At 45.2% G+C, this 21,382-nt stretch overlaps 1 protein-coding gene across 1 annotated transcript in view; it reads right to left on the reverse strand.

Moving 5' to 3' along the window:
- The window catches only part of SAMD12 (sterile alpha motif domain containing 12), a 701,452-nt gene that overhangs the window by 633,705 nt on the left and 46,365 nt on the right, over positions 1–21,382 (reverse strand). Inside the window, exon 2 of the mRNA XM_073590234.1 lies at positions 7,004–7,170. Coding sequence (XP_073446335.1) covers positions 7,004–7,170 — 167 coding nt within the window. The remainder of the gene's footprint in view (positions 1–7,003; positions 7,171–21,382) is intronic.

A 21,382-nucleotide genomic window follows, 5' to 3' on the forward strand; every position in this document is an offset into this window, starting at 1 on the left:
ACTGAGGCCTATTATTCTTATCATTTCTATGGTGTTATCGTCCTTCTGTAAAGCTGGAAATAACACAATTTATTACCGTGCCAACACAGACCACCCTCTGACACAGACTGCAGGGGGAGCCCAGTATCACACAGGATAGGATTAGATACACAGCTCAGCAGTCAGTATCACACAGGATAGGATTAGATACACAGCTCAGCAGTCAGTATCACACAGGAGAGGATTAGATACACAGCTCAGTAGTCAGTATCACACAGGAGAGGATTAGATACACAGCTCAGCAGGCAGTATCACACAGGATAGGAATAGATACACGGCTCAGCAGACAGTATCACACAGGATAGGATTAGATACGCAGCTCAGCAGTCAGTATCACACAGAATAGTATTAGATACACGGCTCAGCAGACAGTAACACACAGAATAGGATTAAATACGCAGCTCAGCAGTCAGTATGACACAGGATAGGATTAGATACACAGCTCAGCAGTCAGTATCACACAGGATAGGATTAGATACACAGCTCAGCAGTCAGTATCACACAGAATAGTATTAGATACACGGCTCAGCAGTCAGTATCACACAGGAGAGGATTAGATACACAGCTCAGCAGGCAGTATCACACAGGATAGGAATAGATACACGGATCAGCAGACAGTATCACAAAGGATAGGATTAGATACACGGCTCAGCAGTCAGTATCACACAGAATAGTATTAGATACACGGCTCAGCAGACAGGAACACACAGGATAGGATTAGATGCACGGCTCAGCAGTCAGTATCACACAGGATAGGATTAGATGCACGGCTCAGCAGTCAGTATCACACAGAATAGTATTAGATACACGGCTCAGCAGTCAGTATCACACAGGACAGGATTACATGCACGGCTCAGCAGTCAGTATCACACAGAATAGTATTAGATACACGGCTCAGCAGACAGTATCACAAAGGATAGGATTAGATACACGGCTCAGCAGTCAGTATCACACAGGATAGTATTAGATGCACGGCTCAGCAGTCAGTATCACACAGGATAGGATTAGATGCACGGCTCAGCAGTCAGTATCACACAGGACAGGATTACATGCACGGCTCAGCAGTCAGTATCACACAGGATAGGATTAGATGCATGGTTTTTATGTGCAATATAATCATTATAATATGTTTTAACTAACTACAGTTGGTTACTATGCCCAGGCAACACCGGGCTCTTCAGCTAATATATATATCTCAAACTGTCAGAAAATGAAGATTAATTAAAAGGTGACAGTCTCTTTAAATCAATGCTAACTCTGTAAAGAGCTTGGCCATATGACTTGAGGTAGGAAGTCAAATCAGACCCTCCTGTAAGGAACACCGCACTGTACTTGCTCACTGAGCCAGTGTGCGTGTCCTGAGTGTCAGGACCCTGTCAGCGCCGGCGTGCAGCCTCCGCTGAGCAGGGACTCACCCGCACTGTAGGGGTACCGGGGTCAGGTACAGCCAGAAAGTACCGATGCACAGGACCTGTGGACGCTGAAGTTTAGCAAGCAGACACGGGACCTACGGTCATGAGATCGTGACACTGAGATCATGACAGTACCCCCCTTTCAACGGGGGCCTCTGGACCCCCAGGCTTGCCCGGGTACTTAGCATGGAAAGCCCGCACCAGGCGATCAGCATGCATCAACCGGGCCGGTACCCAGGACTTGTCTTCCGGTCCATACCCCTTCCAATGAACTAGGTACTGTACCGACCGCCGTACCAACCTGGAATCTACGATATGACCAACCTCGTACTCCACCTGCCCCTCGACCAAAACAGGAGAAGCAGCAGACTCGGAGTCTCCCCGGACTGCTTCAAAAGGTTTCAGTAGAGATTTGTGGAAGACGTTAGGGATCTTGAAAGAGGGTGGAAGGCACAGCCTATACGCCACAGGATTGATTTTTTCCACAATCTTGTATGGGCCAATGAATTTGGGCCCCAACTTGGCTGAAGGAACCTTCAACTTAATGTTTCAAGTGGAGAGCCAAACCTTGTCTCCAACCTGAAACGTGGGCCCTAGTGTTCGTTTCCTGTCCGCGAAAAACTGGACCTAGATATACTCCACTGAACTTCTGCCCTGCCCACGTATTCTGTAATCACTGAACAGAGCCCTCAGCCCCGGGACACCCCGAGTCCAGACGAGAAAACTCACCAAAATGAGGACTGAACCCATAATTGATCAAAAAAGGAGTCATACCCGTGGATTGACTCACCCGACTATTGAAGGCAAATTCAGCCAACGGCAGTGCATCGCACCAGTCATTCTGTCTAGCAGAGGTTAGACACCTGAGGATCTGTTCCAGGGACTGGTTAGTGCGCTCCGTCTGACCATTGCTCTCAGGATGGTATGCAGACGAAAAGGACAGAGACATCCCTAATTTTTTGCAGAAAGCACGCCAAAACTTAGCCACAAACTGCACACCATGATCAGACACCACATTCAGGGATACCCCATGCAACCGGATCACATGCTGCACAAACAACCGGGACAACATCTCAACTGACGGTAGTGCGGACAGGGGTACAAAATGAGCCTGCTTAGAAAACCTGTCCACCACTACCCATACCACTGTATTACCCTTAGATGGAGGGAGATTAGTAACAAAATCCAAGGATAAGTGAGTCCATGGTCTTTCGGTCACTGCCAAGGGCATCAGCTCCCCTGCCGGCCGGCTATGAGAGCTTTTAGAACGACCCCAGACCCCACAACCAGCAATGAATTTTTTTATGTCCGAACCAAGGGTACGCCACCAAAAGATCCTAGCCACCGCCAGACGTGTGGCTGAAATACCAGGGTGAGCACTCAGCTTGGATTCATGGAACTCCTGCAAGAGTTTCAGGCGAAGTTGCTCTGGGACAAACAACTTCCCCTCCGGCTTGGCCGCCGGGGCCCGCGACTGGGCCCCCTGAATCTCCCGTTCCAATTCAGATGAGACCTCTGCTATCACAACCCCAGGGTGAAGAATGGAGGACGGTGGCTCAGGGGGCGACACCGGCTGAAAACTGCGCGATAAGGCGTCAGCCTTGACATTCTTAGACCCTGGATGAAATGTAATCGTAAACTGAAAACGGGAAAAAAAAAAGTGACCAACGGGCCTGTCTGGGCGTTAGTCTTTTAGCAGACTCAATGTATGACAAATTTTTGTGATCCGTGATCACCGTAACCGGGTGACTGGCCCCCTTCAAAAAGTGCCTCCATTCTTCAAACGCCAATTTGACCGGAAGAAGCTCTCTAATGCCTATGTCGTAATTTCTTTCCGCAGCAGAGAACTTCTTGGATAAGAAAGCACATGGCCTGAGGTTGGTTAGAGTGGCAGGCCCATGGGACAACACAGCCCCCACCCCACCTTAGAGGCGTCCACTTCCACGACGAATGGTTTGGACGGATCTGGCTGTACTAACACAGGAGCAGACATAAAGCTTCTTTTCAGGGTCGCAAATGTCTCTTTTGCGAGCGAGGACCAGTTTCTCACATCCGCACCTTTACAAGTAAGATCAGTGAGTGGTTTGACCACCTGTGAAAACCCCCGAATAAATTTGCAGTAATAATTGGCGGACCCCAAGAAGCACTGAAGACCCTTAAGGTCTCGGGGTTGCACCCAATCCGCAATGGCCTGCACCTTCTTGGGGTCCATGCGAAAACCCTCACAGGACACAATTAATCCCAAAAAAGACAATTCTTGAACAAAAAACACACATTTCTCCAATTTAGCATACAGATTTCCCTCAGTCTTTGGAGAACGGTTCGTACATGATTCAGATGAGATTGACTGTCATGTGAGTATATCAGAATATCATCTAAGTAAATGACAACAAAACGACCAATGAGATCCGAGAATACCACGTTGATGAAATTCTGAAATATGGCTGGGGCATTGGTAAGACCAAACGGCATGACTAAATTTTCAAACAGTCCCTCGGTCGTGAGGAACACGGTTTTCCATTCATCCCCCTCCCGGACCCTTATCAAATTATATGCCCCCCGAAGATCCAGTTTGGAGAACCATTTTGCCCCTGAAAGTTGGTTACACAACTCGGGAATCAACGGAAGGGGGTACATATTTCATACAGTAATCTTGTTCAGCTCACAAAAATCGAGGCAGGGACGTAAACCACCATCTTTTTTCTTAACAAAAAAAAAACCCCTGCCGCCACAGGTGAGACTGAGGGACGTATGTGTCCTTTGCGAAGACTCTCAGCAATGTAATCTTTCATGGCCAAGCGCTCAGGGCCAGATAAATTAAACAGACGGGCTTTAGGCAATTTAGCCCCCGGGACTAACTCGATAGCGCAGTCAAAGGGTCTATGTGGCGGCAACGTCTCGGCCTCGCTTTCAGAGAACACATCTTCGAGTTCTTTCAGATACTCAGGAATACCTTCCAGCTCGACAGATGACACAGATACAGATTTAACAGGTTCAACCAATAGTGTAGACTTATCACATAACATCGAATCATTAAACCCCCACTGAACAATCTCCCCCGTTTTCCAGTTAATGACTGGGTTATGGCGTTGTAACCAGGGCATGCCCAACACCAATCCTGCAGGTAGATTGTCCAGAACAAAACAACTTAGGTTTTCCACATGAGTAGTGCCCACTTTGAGTGAAAACAAGTCAGACATAAAGAGAATTCCCTCTTTAGTGAGGGGGGAGGAGTCAATGGCCACCACTTTGATCGGAACCTTAAGTCTAACTGTCCCTATCTTACAGCGTGTGACCAATTGAGAGTCAATGAGATGGATGGATGATCCGCAGTCCACGAAAGCTGTAGAGGGAAAACAACAATCGTCCACTAACAGTTCCACATGAAGCAACACCTTAGAAAACGAGGAAAAAGGTACCTGAGGGTCTGAGTAGTCTCCCCGCTGACTACCCAGACCTAGTCGTTTTCCGTCGTCCGGGTTGAGGATGGACAATCTGGACACTCCCTTTTCCAATGTCCCATTTTACCACAGTAGAAGCATAACTGCTTTTCTCTCCGGCGTTCTCTCCTTTTCCTTCAGGGAGAGAGCCCCTACGTCCATGGGTACAGAAACAGTCTCTTTTCCACTAGGGAACAATGGAGTCTCTGCCTGCATCACCCCCCTGGCCTGCAGCCTGCGGTCCATCCGGACGGCCTGGGTCATGGCGTCCTCGAGAGAGTTAGGTGGGGGATGTAATGCATCCTGTAACCGTTCGGACAAGCCTCTGCGAAAGAGTCCTCGAAGTGCGGCGTCGTCCCAAGAGACCTCTGCGGCCCAGCGGCGGAATTCTGTGCAAAACCACTCAGCCGAGTCTTTCCCCTGACAGACACTCATCACCATGTCCTCTGCCAATCGCACTCGGTCCGGCTCATCATGTATGTGCCCGAGGGCCTCAAAAAACGCATTCACCGACACTCTCTCAGGGGCATTGGGAGGAAGGGAGAAAGCCCAAGCTTGTGGGGACCCTCTTAACAGAGACATAATGACCCCAACCTTCTGACTTTCGTCCCCAGAGGATCGTGGCCTCCAACTAAAGAAGAATTTGCACCCCTCCATGAAGACCCTGAACTCCTTTTTGTTCCCAGAAAATAAATCAGGCAGTTTAACAGGTGGTTCTGGGGACACCAAAACAAGATCACTCGCCCCAGCCCCCAGAGACCCAGCAGCTAAAGCCCCTCGCACTGTCTCAGAAACCTGCTGCTGAGAACGAGCCAGAGCTTGCTGCTCTTGAGATAAACCCTGAAACATCTGACTCAGACTTTTCATTTGCTCAGCAAGAGATTGTATGGGATCCATATTTCTCAGCAGAGAAAAAAAAAAAACAAAAGCTTAATGGTCAGTTATAATGTCAGGAACACCGCACTGTACTTGCTCACTGAGCCAGTGTGCGTGTCCTGAGTGTCAGGATCCTTTCAGCGCCGGCGTGCAGCCTCCGCTGAGCAGGGACTCACCCGCACTGTAGGGGTACCGGGGTCAGGTACAGCCAGAAAATACCGATGCACAGGACCTGTGGACGCTGAAGTTTAGCAAGCAGACACGGGACCTACAGTCATGTGACTGCAAGGGAGCGGGGCTTAGCGTCCTGCTTAGTGAGATGGAAAGACACTATACAGAATTACTCAGAGTCAGGCAAAACGGAGGTCATACACAGAGATAGCTGTAACGTACCAGGGATGAGACAGAGCGGATAGTCAGGGCCAAGCAGCAGTCAAAACCAAACAGACATAGAAGGTACCAAGCAGAATCCAAAGCAATATCCAGAGAACAGACCGAGTCATACACAGAGAATCAAGCAACCAGAACACAGCACAAACACACTCAGGGGTCACCACACAATGCCAAGGGCGAAAGTATAACTGACAGGGATGGGAGTGTCCTGAGGCTATAAGAAGCCTCCCCCAGAACCAGGGAGAGGCCACAATCATAGCCCCAGGTGTGCAGGTAAGCCTGGGATCACAACCTTTAACCCCAGAAATGCCAGTCATCGGCACTGGTTCCAGACATTAACCCCAAATGTGCGAGTCAAACCCGCACTGAGATCACGACACCTCCATTTGCAGACAGGTGTTTCAGAGTTTTTGCCCCTCATCAGTGCAAAGCAAGAACAGGTTGGCTGGGTGAGAGGCCTCTGACGGGATCTAAAGGGGAATGTTTCTCCTTGTAGAGAGGTCCAAGTTGGGATGTGTCACCGATTGTAAGTAGCAATCCTAAAAGTGAACTCAATATGCTAAACTTTGCTAAATAAGAGTAGTATAAAGCAACATGCAATACACAAGAAGCCAAAGTGAGGCGGCAGCAAGCCGTGAATAGAGCGATTAGACATTCACCAGGCATTCTCGGTGCTGATTCTCTACTGCACTCTATTTTTCTTCTCTAATTATTTTCACCTCAGGACTCCTCGTTCCGCTTTGCATTCTAATCATCCGCATCTGTCGTGTTTACAGAACAAACACTCTCTACTAATTAAATGATTTGTTTTAACATCACTCTTGGGCCCCGGCTCCTTATTACCTTGGGTGCATCTGTCTGCAGTTTCTTGGGTGTCCCTTTGGGCTCAGGAACTTTTGAAGTGTCCTTAGCGGAGGGTGAGTCTGCGTGTCCCCCCTTGAGGTTCAGGTTGATGTTGTCCGTACTGGCAGGGTGGTCGATATTATTGGAGTTCCGATTGCAATGAATAGCTGGAAGAAATTAAATAAATCTGCTTAGGGAAAGCAACACCTTGGCAATATTAGAGGAAAGAAAAAGAAATAAACTTTAGTAAAAACAAAAGTGCAAATCAGAGAACATCTTATATTCGTTTGTCAATAAACTAATCAAAACCGCTACAGATTTTTTTACCTGTTAAACTAAGATTATAAAACACCAATTACAAGTCGAGGGCTCCTTAAGGTCGGTACAGTACAACCCCTCTCCTGCCCAAAGTCCATATTTCTGATTCCCAAAAAGTTCATTTTCTTGTCCCTATCAGTTGTGTATGGAGGATTTTCTAGACGAAGTTAGGTCCTGTGACTATACTTAATAAGTATAGTCATACATAACAAGCACACATATATAAACTGTTCAAAGTCCTTAATTTTTGGAGACGTGTCCTGTGGGCTGATGAAACTAAAATTGAACTTTTTGGGCATAATGACCATCGTTACGTTTGGAGGAAAAAGGGAGAAGCTTGAAAGCCTAAGAACATCATCCCAACTGTGAAACACGGTGGTGGCAGCATCATGTTGTGGGGTTGTTTTGCTACAGGAGGGACTGGTGCAATTCACAAAATAGATGGCATCATGAAAAAAGAACATTATGGGGCAATACTGAAGCAACATCTCTAGACATCAGCCAGGAACTTAAAGTTTGGGTGGAAATAGGTCTTCTAACTGGACAATGACCCAACACATACTGCCAAAATGGTAACAAAGTGGCTTAAGGATAACAAAGTTAATGTTTTGGAGTGGCCATCACAAAGCCCTGATCTCAATCCTATTGAACATTTATATGCAAAGCTGAAAAGGCCGGTGAGAGCAAGGCGACCTACAAACCTGGATCAGTTACACCAGTTTAGTGAGGAGGAATTGGCCCAAATTCTGACCAACTATTGTGAGAAGCTTGTGGAAGGAGATCCCAAATGTCTGACCCAAGTCAATCAGCTTAAGGGCAATGGCACCAAATACTAATGAAATGGATGGAAAGTTTTGACTTTGCAGTAAGTGATAAAAATGCCATAAAACATTCTGTCTCTCTCTCATTATTCTGACATTTTGCAAATATGAATAATTATGGTAATCCTAATTGACCTAAAACGGGAAAGGTTTATTCTGATTTCATGTCAGATATTGAGAAAAACCTGCAGATATGTCTTTATATATAGTGTATAGAAACTTCTGGTTTCAACTGTATATACAATACAACTGCGCACGCACACATATAAACTGCACACACATATATATAAACTGTGTTATATATATAGCGCATACTTATGTAATGAGTTGACTTTTCACATTACCAAAAATTATTTTTCATCTTTTCTGCAAATGATCCTAATAAATTTTGAGAACAAAAAAAGGCGAATACTTCACTCCGTATGCAGCACCCACTAGGGCCGGGATTACTTGGTACCGGGTCGGTCAGTTCTCCAGGGGATGTCACGGCAGCAGTGACCCAGTCCATGGCCCTGGGCGTGCAATAGAAGTAAAGATGATGATTTTGGGGAATAAAGATGGGAATAATTTGTGACGCCACCCGTGGTGTTCGGCAATGATAATATGGACGACGCTGCAGTTCAGATCCACTGGGGCAGTTGGTGATGCAGCAGAGTTGGTACAGCTCTCCACGGGTAGAGCTAGGCCCCACGGCAGTTATAGTGTTAAATGTGATGGTGGTGTTCATAGTGCAAGGCAGGTGACGCTGCAAATAAATCGGAGGACACAGTGGAGAGCTGTACCAACTCTGCTGCATCACCAACTGAGGCAGGTCCTCGTGGTTGCCTTCAAGCCAAAGAAAAGCTGGGGGTTCATAAAGGAGCCTTGTATGGTCTCAGAAGTCTTCGTCACCCGGCAGGATGTGGAATCGCACCTTCTGGAGGGACATCCAGATCGTGATCTATATCTGGGAGACAATATGACCATGGACAGTGAATGGCCAGAACTTCTTTTGTATATAGTTAGCACTATATGTGCTCCTTATTAGTTTTACAGCAACTGTGTAGAGTGTGAGTAAAATACAGCAGACCACAGAACAAAAACCATCTGGCGTGGCCGAAATGTTATCCAACAACTTAGATATGCCCTGTAGCCACACCCTGGGCCTACGTTGGGGGTTTGAGACGGGTTCACACATATTGCACTTAGGAGAAGAAGAAGAACACCCCAGATCGGGATCTTACTGACACCTGATAAACTTGATAGGGAAAGTTTCATTGATAGTAAACGCTATATTTCACATTTTTGATAGTATTTATATTAAAGTTATATTTTATATTTATAGAAGATATGCATAAAGTTTAAAGAAAAGTGCCTCCCATAAAGGGAAGAAGAGTTACTTGTTTACATGTTTGACTGTTATACCCGTTGTAATGCTGCATTACAGAAAAATGTTTTGTATGTTTTAACACCTGTTTGTTCTAGCCAAAGGACTTGCTGTGTTTAACGGAGGGAATGTGGCGCCCCCTGAGGGTCCAGTCGCCACAAAGGTACTGCACCTCAGCCAGAGATGTGGTACTCCACTCTCGGGTAAGGAGGGGACACTACCCAGTACCCACACACTAGCACCCAACACCAGATCCCTCTAGGCCAAGGGGGAACTAGGTAGAGGGTGTGGGTGGAGGAAGTAGAGAAGGGGAGGAGTCAGAGAGAATTGTCATAGAAACAGGAGTCAGTTGGAGGGAGGAAGGCAGCTGGTGCTGGGGACAGAAGGAGAGAGGAGCATATCGCTAGACTAGCACAGCGTGAGAAAAAAGAAGAGAGAAAGAAGGGGTCCTAGGGGCACAGGAAGTGAGGAATCCACCCGTGGCGCCCGATTCCACGCCGACTGTAGTCAAGTGGAGGGACCAGGTCGCAGTAGGGGACCGGCCCCAGACTAGTGGAGAAACTAAGGACTCAGCCAGCAAACCAGAGGCTGTAGCAACTGTATGTGCGACAGCCAAATCCACACACATTCACTGAAAAGGCAGCCATATAGGATCAAGTGGACTAAGAGAACGTTGCCCAACAGGATCCGAGGCTGCTGGTTTTGGACACTGTGTGTGAAGGCGCAGGACAGAAGAGGTGGGAGCCAGCGCAGAGAGATGGCCAGGAAAGGAACATAAGAAGGGGGTTCTGGTACAGTGTACCCCAAATTACCTAAAAGCTGGCTGGACCACCGACCGGGAGGACACTGCACCCCGACTGGGGATTGTAAATGGAAGAACTGTGAGTAAAAATGTGAAGATTGCACTCCACTGTGTCCTCAGATTATTTACTGCATCATCTGCCCTGCTTAACAACCATTTCCATCACCTTTAACCCTATGACTACCCTGGGGCAAAGCTCTACCTGTGGAGAGCTGTATCAACTCTGCTGCATCACCAACAGCCCCAGCGGCCTCCTTAAACAGCGTCGGCTATCTCATTGCCGAATACCATGGGTGGGGTCACGACTTAATCCCCTGTAAACTTTTCCCATCTTTATTTAATTGCACGCCAAGGGCCACGTACCGGGTCACTGCTGTCGTGACATCCCCTGAAGAACTGACTGGTCCAGTACCGAGTACCCCTTGCCCTAGTGGGCGTTGCACATACATAGTTCATGATGTGTACCGTCTAAAGGGAATCTGTGAGCAGGTTTTTGATATGTAATCTGATGTAGGACAGAGATCCTGATTCCAGCAATGTGCAGCAGTTGTGATACAATCACAGCTTTCTCCGCTGCAGATCTAACAGACCTCTGAATGCTGAGATGTGTATACCCCACCCACATCATTGATTGGCAGCTTTCTGTGTTCACTGTATAGTGACAGAAAGCTGCTAATCAGTGCTTGGAGTGTGATTGGACCAGGAGGCAGAAGATATCTAGTCCTGTAGTGATAATCTCCTGCTGATAATAGCTCCTTTGATGCGTTTTTCGCAGAGTATAAAGCCAGTACAAATTCTAAAGCACTGTGTGAAATAAAAGCTCTCCTTGTGCCAACCATTGATGTCTGTAAAGCACTACGGAATATGATGGCGCTATAGCAGCAAGCATATAAAGAAATAACCAAATGCAGAAGATTTCTCAGAGGGGCATAACTGCTCCCACCAACAGGGATGGACATATGCTGGAACTGTGAATAAGCGCTCCCCTATTTGCTCTTCTCTGTATATAATGCTGTCTGCCATCTAATGTTGAGAAGAGAATATCTCCCATATCAGGTTAACTTCCCATGATTAGTATTGAGGTTTTGATGCTGCAGATTTTCTAGAACATTTCTGCATCAGCAAAATTAGGCTATTTGCGTTTTGGTGTGCGTTTTTTATGGCATTTTTGACCCTTTGATTTTTGTCTCTTTTAGGCATGTTCTGTTTTAGAGCACCATTCCAGCAATTTTTTTTATTCCTGCACAGGAGTGGCGCCTTTACTCTTAGTTCCCTGCCTCTGGTATTATACTCACCACCTGCGGTCTTCAGCTCTTGCCGTCACCACTTTGGTCCCACCCCACCATCTTGTGATCTGAACTAACGGTCACAAGCTCTCAAGTCTATGACAGCCCCGATCTGGCCGCGTTCTGACCTTCGTAGACTTACTGTACATTGAGAAATGACCTTCGGCTCTCCCAGAAAGCACAGGAGTGATCTAACAGATCACAACCTGCAGAAGACGACCGGAGCGGCACTGAGAACAGCTGAAGACCGCGATTAATAAGTATATTACTAGGTGCAGGGGACTTACATTAGTGACACCACTCCAGCAGTAAAATACTTTAAATGCCATAGTGGGGCATTAAAGCTGCTTTGTTTTTGATACCTCCAGGTTAGTTTACGCAGCATAAAAAAAAATGCGATTTCTATACAGCCTATCCACTATCTTTCCTGGAACTGTAAGGTGGTGTTACCCCTGATGAGTTTTAGGTGCGTTTTTGACGCTACATATTTTGGCCACATCTGAAACGTAGCGTCCTACAGTCATGGAAAACTCCTTAAAATATGGAATCCATTAAACCAAGTTTATTAGATATTTATTTTAAACTCTGAAAATAGGTTGATCACAGGGTGTCCGGCTTCTGTCACCCTCAACTATTTTGTCCCTTGAGGAAATATCGACTTTTTTTTTTTCTCCATTATTCGTGCAGGGTAAATGCACCTTAACTCTATAAACTTTGCTGTTCTCTATATGAAAGCGGTTTATCTTGACTCGGTACAACAGAGCCATCTATATGTCACAATGGGACCATGACAACCAGTTTTACTGCAGGCTGTAAATCAAAACTTTTATTTATTTTTTTCTCTTTACCAATCCGTAGTTTCATTTGCTGTACTGACATCTAGTGGCCAATGTACAAACAGCAATTTAAAAATATATATATTTCATTTCTACATTTTAATAAATGCCACTTTCTGGTAATAGACCGTGAATGTGTTTTCTAAACTGAGAAGGATGGAGCCATTATTTTCTACCTTTAGTTTTCAAATGGCAAAAATCACTGCTGTACACCAGATACTGTGGAAAAAGAGAGAAATAAAAGAACAACGCCTGCAAAAAACAAAAATCTACTGTGTAAAGAGGAAGCGACAGACATCATCACCTTAATCACTAAATCTGATGATAAGACACAAAGTTTAGAACAGTGCGGTATTATAATGTGAGCTGATAACCGCGAGGATGTACGAAGGTTCTCAGAACCCGAGATATGTCCGATACAATAGTGATGGGGGAGTAGATATTTTTCAGGCCATCCTGTCATTCATCTCTCTGATCAAGACTTCCTATAGGGATTTTTTTTACGAACAAAAAGGCGATGTCCTGAAATAGCCCTGGGACCATTGTATGTGCTAAGCTTCTGAATGGTAACCTACAAGATTAATGGCGGCTTCATCGTACCTGTGTCAAGTCCGGCCACCTCTCGTTGCTGCCCTTAATTAGTGAGATAATTACTGCCCCAGCAGAACACAGGGCCCATAAACCCTCGAGACCTCATGTCTGCCCAAGGCCGGTCCTACTAAAAAGAACATTTTTCCAAAGGTTCTTACAGAGACGGTACAGACTAACCACAATGTGTACGCGTCCAGAAATATCAGCATCTGCTAATTGCAAGCAGTGGAATCCCCAGAATTTCTCCGGTAAGAAGTGCAGCACTGACACCTTGAGACTGAAAAGGGGGGAAAAGGAAGAAAATGCAGCATTTGGTTGTGCCCATGGAGAGTCATATCATCTATGACTATGCCACTAGGGTGGTAGGTGGCAGAAGGGGCGCACCATTCCAACCATTTATTCAGATTGCCAGATAGACCACCATAGTGCGACCTCAACCGGGCTCATGTGGAAGGGGGTCCCGCCAACACCAGCGCCTAATTCAGCTAGATGTGTATCTGAGGACACGCATTCAGCTGGAACCTATTACAAAGAAGAGATCCGTTGGCTCCCTGCACCACAATACACACAGTCAGCCAATCAGAGGCCAGCAGCCAACTTCAGAATGCCTGTCAGGGGCAGCACACGGGAGTGACATCATGTGCCGTGCCAGGGAAGCTGAAGGCAGCTGCTGGCTCCTACGTTGGATATAGGAGAGGATGCTGTGAGTCTTGTGAGCTGAGGAAGGTAAGAAGAATTGTGTTTTTTGTAATGTGTTGAAGAAGAATGGGGATATTATACCTGGAAAAGGTCCCAAGATGGGGGACATTATACCAGGAGCCCAGAATGAGGAACACTATAACAGGGAGGTACTCAGGATGGAAAAATTATAATAGAAAGGGGCTAAGTTGGGAGCCAGTTCTAAAGGATGGGGCCCAGGATGCGGGCCATTATTCCAGGAAGGGGCCCAGGATGGGGGTAAACTATACCAGGAAAGGGCCCAGTATGGGGAATACTTTATCAGTAAGGGAGCCAGGAAGGGGAAATTATAATAGGAAGGGGATAAGTTGGGGGACAATTGTAGTGACCCAGTCCAGAGTGTGCCCGTCACTTTAAATAATACTGAATTGTGAGTAGCTTCTGTACACTACAGCTCACTCTCTAACTGGCTCTCTACATTATTTGTGAGCTGTAATTCTCCATTTCTAGTCACCTTCACTTTAGATGCAATGCATTTCTCGTTTGCTGCGTTCTGTTGCCATCTAATGGTGAAAGTGTACAATGATGGAATTATTGTTTTGTAAGGATCTGAGATGTGAATTCGGTCTCCTATTGGCCAGCTCCTAGTCACATGGTCAATAGGAGGAGCTGTTTTCCAGGCAAGTCTAGAATGTTCTGTTGTCTGAGGGATGCCTTCAGGGAGAGCAGAACACATGTGGAGAAGGTTTTTACCTCAAGATCTCCTGCAGGCATAAAAGCCTGAGTTCCCTCTAACCTGTCCAGCCATCATTCTATTGCTGACAGGATTCACCACATCTAAAGTATTGCTGACAGGATTCACCACATGTAAAGTATTGCTGACAGGATTCACCACATGTAAAGTATTTCTGACTGGATTCACCACAGTTTCTACATTCACCTATAAGTACTTGTGCACGTGCCGTGACACACTGTGGAGATAGCCCCAAGTACAGGTCTGTAACCTCTAATTGCTGCGTCTACCTCCCTCTGTAAAATACCAAAAGACATTGTCCAGTGCTCTTAAAGCTCCAGACCCCAATCTCATGTCAGCATCAAAGTGTGAACTGTATTTGCCGTGGACTACCCATGAGAGACTGTTCCTTATTTGTTCCAAGTTAAAATTCCCGTTCCTGCTGAAGTAAAAGCAACTGTTATCCCCGAGACCGGTGTGCGTCATAATTCCTTCGGCTGCGGACACTGTGTGGGGGTGGATAGCAGGGAACGTTCGGCCTGGTCATTACACAATTATAAAAGATGGGGCTCAGGAGGCGGGACATTATTCCAGGAAGGGGCGTCATTATATGGGGAAATACATATGTCTTTGTAGTATATAGAGTGCTGCAAGGGCCTATACATCTGACCAAAATGCAGGTGGGGGCCAGGGTCCAAATTTTGCATTGGGGTTCATCATACCACTGTAAACCACCATTATATGATCATTGTCCCTCTATCGGAAAGGGCACACAAAACACTCTCGCATTGCTGCTGACATTGCTCGTCTCCTCTGCTCTCACAAAAGCGCAGGAGCAAGCCCACACATCACATTCTCCTCCCTCATGACATCGCTCGGGTATCACTGTGTAGCAATGTCAGCTGGAAACAGAGCGATTTGTGTGATCTCTCCTGCACTGAAGTGACAGCAGCGGAATCGAGCGATGTCAGCAGCGAGGAGAGAGCGAGGAGACGTCTTGCTCCTGTACATGGTCAGTGATCATATAACGATGGTTTATCTTAGCGCCGTCAATCAACATAGAAGGAGTGGCCATTATCTAGATAAAGGAGTGGAACGGCGTTACAAAGCGTTTAGTCACGCCAAGGGGGCACTGAGCACTGTCAGTTACATATTACAATTAAGGTGTTTTTTGGGGGGGGCCAATGGAGGAACAGATTTAATTACAAAAAATTAAATTTGTATTATTGTTCCATCTCTCACAAGGATATGTGGTTAATTTTGGCTAACTTATCCAATATAATTTGATACCATCTTGCAGGGACACATTAAGCATAAACAACACCCAACAGAGTAACATTTTTTTTTTTTTTTTTTTTTTTTTTAAATTTTAAACCTGGTTATAATGTGGTATTAAAAAAAAGGTATGAAAGGTGCACATCTGAAATTCCTTTAAAAAAAAAAAAAAAAAAAATCTGTATACAGAGTACAATGACAGCTGGAGATGAATTTGACCTGGTGGTGACTGAAAATTAGCAACTATGCCTTCGCAAAGCAAATAATTCCCCCTAAAAAGTAATGATGTTCTCTCTACAAAAGTAATAATGCCACCTGTGTGCCATTCCATACAAAAAAAGTAAAGTATATATTCACCTAGTCTGAATTCTCTTCTTTCCTGCATGGATATAGAGGGGTCTGCAGAGGCGGTACAATGCTGTGACGCCACCTGTGCCGGAATCTGTAAACCTACAGTAGCTCGCGGACCCTGTGCCCCCCTACCACGTTAAATCACCGGCATGACCTGAGCATATCTTGAGATCAGGGCCCAAGTTCATATTCAGAAATGGTGAGGTGGACCCGTGGGGGGGGGTGACTGACATTTTCGAGATTAAATAGAAATTTATGGCATAAATTTCAAAAATGGGGCCACCATTTTAAAGCCTCTATAAAAAAGAAGACCAAAATTATATTTTGGATTTCCTCAACCAACTGGACCAAATTTGGCAAACTCTGGGTTATTTTTTATACATAAAGGTTTTTAGGTGTCCGATATTTCACTATACCACAAAATAAATTAAAGGGCGTAAGGAAAGGAAACAACCGTGGTCCCTAAATAATTATATGGATGACACAGAGCACAAAGAGTAAACCTGTTGAACTTCTACAGAACTGGGACACATAAAAGCCCCCTGTATGCGACGCTCCGCACGTCCGTCCCCGCCACGCGTCACTCCATAATTATCAAAATAAAGTTTTAAGCAATGACGGTAATTAGGACAAACGCTTTTTTTTTCACGTGCGCCCGAGCTTTCATATCCCCCGATCGGCATACTTTGTAAGTGTTGATCACAACAGTCTTTGAGTTAAATACTTTAGAGGGTAAGGGACCTCTCTTTTTTTGTTTTTAATGGCAGAGTACCAGAAGATTAATAAACCGCGCAGCATGGAAGCATTTAATTAACGACGTTCAAACAGAAATTATTTTTAGAAAGAGCACGCGCGATTCCTTGTCAGCGCGGAATCGTTAACTACTGTCACCGCCGTGATTGTCATAAACAAAGGAGAGGCGCCGACTGAATGGCAATGCGGCTCATGCATATGGATCACTCAGCTCCGCGCCATCTGTAATCCGGTCCTGGAGAAGTTACAGGCCGGGCAGGCTCTGCCGCAGGAATCCACACTCGTGATTAAAAGGCATCTCTCCGCAATCCGCGCAGATTAACGACTGTACCATTATATTACCATGTTGGAACACATCCCTAGAAGATTAAAAGGGTCCAATGAGATGAGAAAAATATGGCTGATTTCGTGACCATAGGCTGCTGATGGACTCAGAATGCAACCTAACGGTTACGTACCCATTGGCAAAAAAAACGGAAGCGTGCCAAGCGATAAAAAAATCGGATTGCACTCTGACCAATGTTATGCAATGAGTTACATCTCATCTGTAATTTTTTTTCTCAGCTGAAATCGGACTGAGAAAAAAAAAATCGCAACATGCTGCGTACTGCTGCGTATCTCGGACGACACTCGCCAATGCAAGTCAATGGATGTGAGAAAAAAACGCACAGCACTCGCACTATGTGATTGCTGTCCGATTTTTACGCACCGGTGTCCTTTGAAAAGCCGGGAATTCATATGCGGCTACAGTAAAATCACACTGACAGGTTAGAATAGAATAGATAGAATATATATATATACACATACTGTAGAATACATATATATATATATATGTGGCGCCCCTGAGGGCTCAGTTGCCACAGAGGTACTGCACCTCCTCCTGAGGTGTGGTACCCACATCCAGATAAGGTGGAGACACCTGACCACGCTCCACACCTGCATCCCACACAACACAGTAGTGTAGCAAAGCACCCTTTGGTGGCTCCCTGCTTGGAACACGAAGCGTGCTGGGAGGCGGGTGGAGTTTAGTTTGCACAAAAAGAGCGGGAAGAGGATAGGATTTAGTCAGAGAGTTTGAGAGATCCCCAGGAGAGGGATGGATTGATGGAAGTGCTGCAGCCGACCTCAGTGACCTGGGTCCGCTGGCACAAGAAAGGAATATTGAAAGAAAGCCTGTATCTCCATAACAAGGAAAGGATTAGTACGAAACATGAGGAGAATAAGAGAACCAAGGATTAGCGTTAGAGGAGAACCCTTCCCAAGTTCTAAGCGCAAGGCCGGGGTCCGGTCCCCAAGGTTGTATGGATACTAATGGTCCTGCAGCAGACACCAGAGGAATAGAAGTAGTGACCGCTTTATTCCCACACCAGACTTGGGGGCACAACAGCAACATGTGTGAGCCGGGCCTTGGTAGAAGGAGTCTCCGAAGTAGGCTACAGCTGTCTGCCGTACAAGTAGAGTTCTAAGAACATCTGACAGGAGGAACTCCAGTGTAACTCAGTACTGTGAGTACTTCATTCAAAGGCGTTAAAAGGGAGATGTTCAAAAAAGGCACATATTTTGGCAGAGTGTTGGAAAGGAGTGCTTCATCTTGCCTGGAAGTTGACTGAGCTCCTGACCCGGAGGACACGGCACGGATGCGGGCACCTGTACCACAACAGACTGTGAGTAAAGCTTTGGAACATGCCCTGGTGTCCTCCACCTATTCCTGTGCCAGCCTGCCCGACACCGCTACGTCCCTCCTGCACCTGACACTACACCATCTAAGTGTCACTTCACCTACACTGCCCTGGGACTACAGCCCTGCCTGTGGAGGGCTATAACATCATTGCTGCACTACACCATCTGTCCCAGAGGATCTGCCTGCAGCGTCGGCTTAACATTTGCCGAACACCACAGGTGGCATCATGAATCACTTATAAACTTTCACCACCATAAGCATACTGAAACAACCCCTTTTGCAATGGAGCCCCAGGGCCATGGACCGGGTCACCGCTGCCGTGACAACTCCTGTTGAGAAGATCAACCGGCCCGGTACCGAGTACCCCACGGCCCTGGCGAATGAGGGCGCTCCATACACACACACACACACATATATATATATATATATATATATATATACATACACACATTCTATGTGTGTCAGTGACACACACGCATATATATGTATTTATATTGCATAGAGAGATAGATAGGAGAAAAGCCAGTAAAACATCTACTAGGTTCTGTAAAATCACTGCAGGAGCCGACAGGATAGAAGAGATGGATTCCATGCACTAAATACAAATGGAATAGGTAGATATATAGATGTCAGTGACAAATACAATTAGAGCAGTGTGTGTGCAAATTACTGGACATGTATTTAATTAATATAAGATTATTTTTCTGAAAAAAATGGCGTGGGCTCTTGCACAATTTTCGTAACCAGCAGAGGGTAAGCCGATGGCTGGGGGCCAATTTTTATAGCCTGGGAAGGGGGTAATACCCATGGAGCTTCCCAGGCTATTAATATCAACTCACAGCTGTATACTTAGCATTTACTGGCTTTTAAAGTGGGGGATGCTAAAAAAATTGATGTGGGGTCCCCTATGATTAATAGCCAGCAAAGGTTATGCAGACAGCTGCGTGATATTAATAGCCTAGGAAGGGGCCATGGATACTGCCCCCCCACACCCTGGCTAAAAGCATCAGCTCTCAGCCACCCCAGAAAAGGCACATGTGCCAATTCTGGCATTTAGCCTTGCTCTTCCCACTTGCCCTGTAGCGGTGGCAAGTGGGGTGATAGTAGGAGGGGTTGATGTCACCTTTGTGTGATTAACTGAGAAAAAAAATCACAGCCTGCGCCACTTTCTTCTGTATATCCAAGGAGACTCCCTAATTCAAGTACATGGGTGCCATAAAAAGAAAAATCAAATGCCACAAGGAACATCCGCGTTTTATGAATACTTTTCCATTATTAACCGAGGAAAATGTAGATTTTTTAATATAGACACATTTTGTAATGAAATCACACACATACATAAAAAACAGACGCATGGATGAAAACTGCATGAAAATCGGACATCGGCAGGAAAAAAAAATATTTACAAACTGTCTACTTGAGCTCACTGATGGATTCTCAATTAGCTCATTCTGCATCTAGCAATGTGCAGGAAAATAAAGAGTCTGTAAAAGTCAAATGGTGCAAAATTTTTAGTGAATCCCAATGAAAAAAATCAATTTTAGTCCAAAATACATACATGCATTTAGGAACAAAAAAAGCCCCCCGAAAGGTGTCCATATCATTTAAGGCCTAGTAATACCGGTCGATTTCTGCCCATACATTGGTTGATTATACCGGTATATCGGCGCTCGGTCATATGGGTGACAAACCTACATGGGGGTATATACTGCATGCACATTGTTGGCATCACTCCTCGCTTTCATGGAGGGAATATGCTGATGATGCTATTGATAATGATGAGGGGTTTTTTTTTCCCAACATAAATGATCAAAATCAGCCAATGATCAGGGAGTTTGCTCATTCGTCCGATATTGAGGAATAAATCTATTTAATGAATTCATGAATTATGATATATCAGACGATTTGTACGGTACAATGTAATCATATGCAATTTGGGCAAAGTATGTCCGTAAAATAAGTAATAGGGAATTTGGTGCCCCCCAGTGGAGAACATTCAGCAGTACCACAAGTAAAAAAAAAAAACTAATAAATATCTATAAATATAGACACGATTAATTTTACTTCTCAGCCTCCCCTTTAATTATTAATAAGCAGGTCCTATCCTCTGAGCGCCTACACGGATTCTTACAATCCAGGAGAACCCATGGTGCGGCAGGCGGCCTCTAGCCCGTGGCATTTTCATAAATAAATGTAGATCTAAAATCATAGGTCCTTTTACGAGCCGCTCTCAATGCGAAGATCGTTCCACACGCAATTAACTCTCGCTTGAATAATGGACGTCCACGCCGGCGCCTTTAAAAAATATTATCTCTGCGAATTATGGACAATATTCTTCCCATCTTGCTGAGCTCAGCAATCCTTCCTAAAACAAAAAAAAATATATAAAGCAAGCGGCTGAATCGTGGAGGACGCCTATTAAAAAAAAAAAAAAAAAAAAAACCTTTTTATCATAAAAAGGCAGCTAAATTGCACAAGAACAATAAAAAAAAAGAGATAAAACTGCACTCCAGGCTCTGGATGCAATAAAAATAAATGCCCAAACTTTTTACTATGTGCATTGTGGCTTAAAGGGATTGTCCACTTGCAAAAAAAAATAAGGTACATCTAGATGTGTTTAGAGTAGAATGGTGTAGAACTTAGTGATAGAAAGTACTATGCAAAAGGTTTAGGCGGATGTGAAAAAAAATGCTTTAAAAAAAAATAGAGGTGTTAATAGTTTATATTAATCAGATAAAAAAAAAAAAGAGTATGAGTAAAAGAGAAATCTTTACCACAATATTGGGTGACCGCTTTTTTGCCTTCATCGGTTCTTCTAGGCATTCGTCACTTGTACTCAGTTCATGAAAGAACTTGGTAGGGAGGTTGCTCCAAACATCTTGGAGAAC

This window comes from Dendrobates tinctorius, unplaced genomic scaffold (assembly GCF_039654945.1).
Source record: "Dendrobates tinctorius isolate UK_male_01 unplaced genomic scaffold, ASM3965494v1 ptg000116l, whole genome shotgun sequence".
Taxonomy (NCBI): Eukaryota; Metazoa; Chordata; class Amphibia; order Anura; family Dendrobatidae; genus Dendrobates; species Dendrobates tinctorius.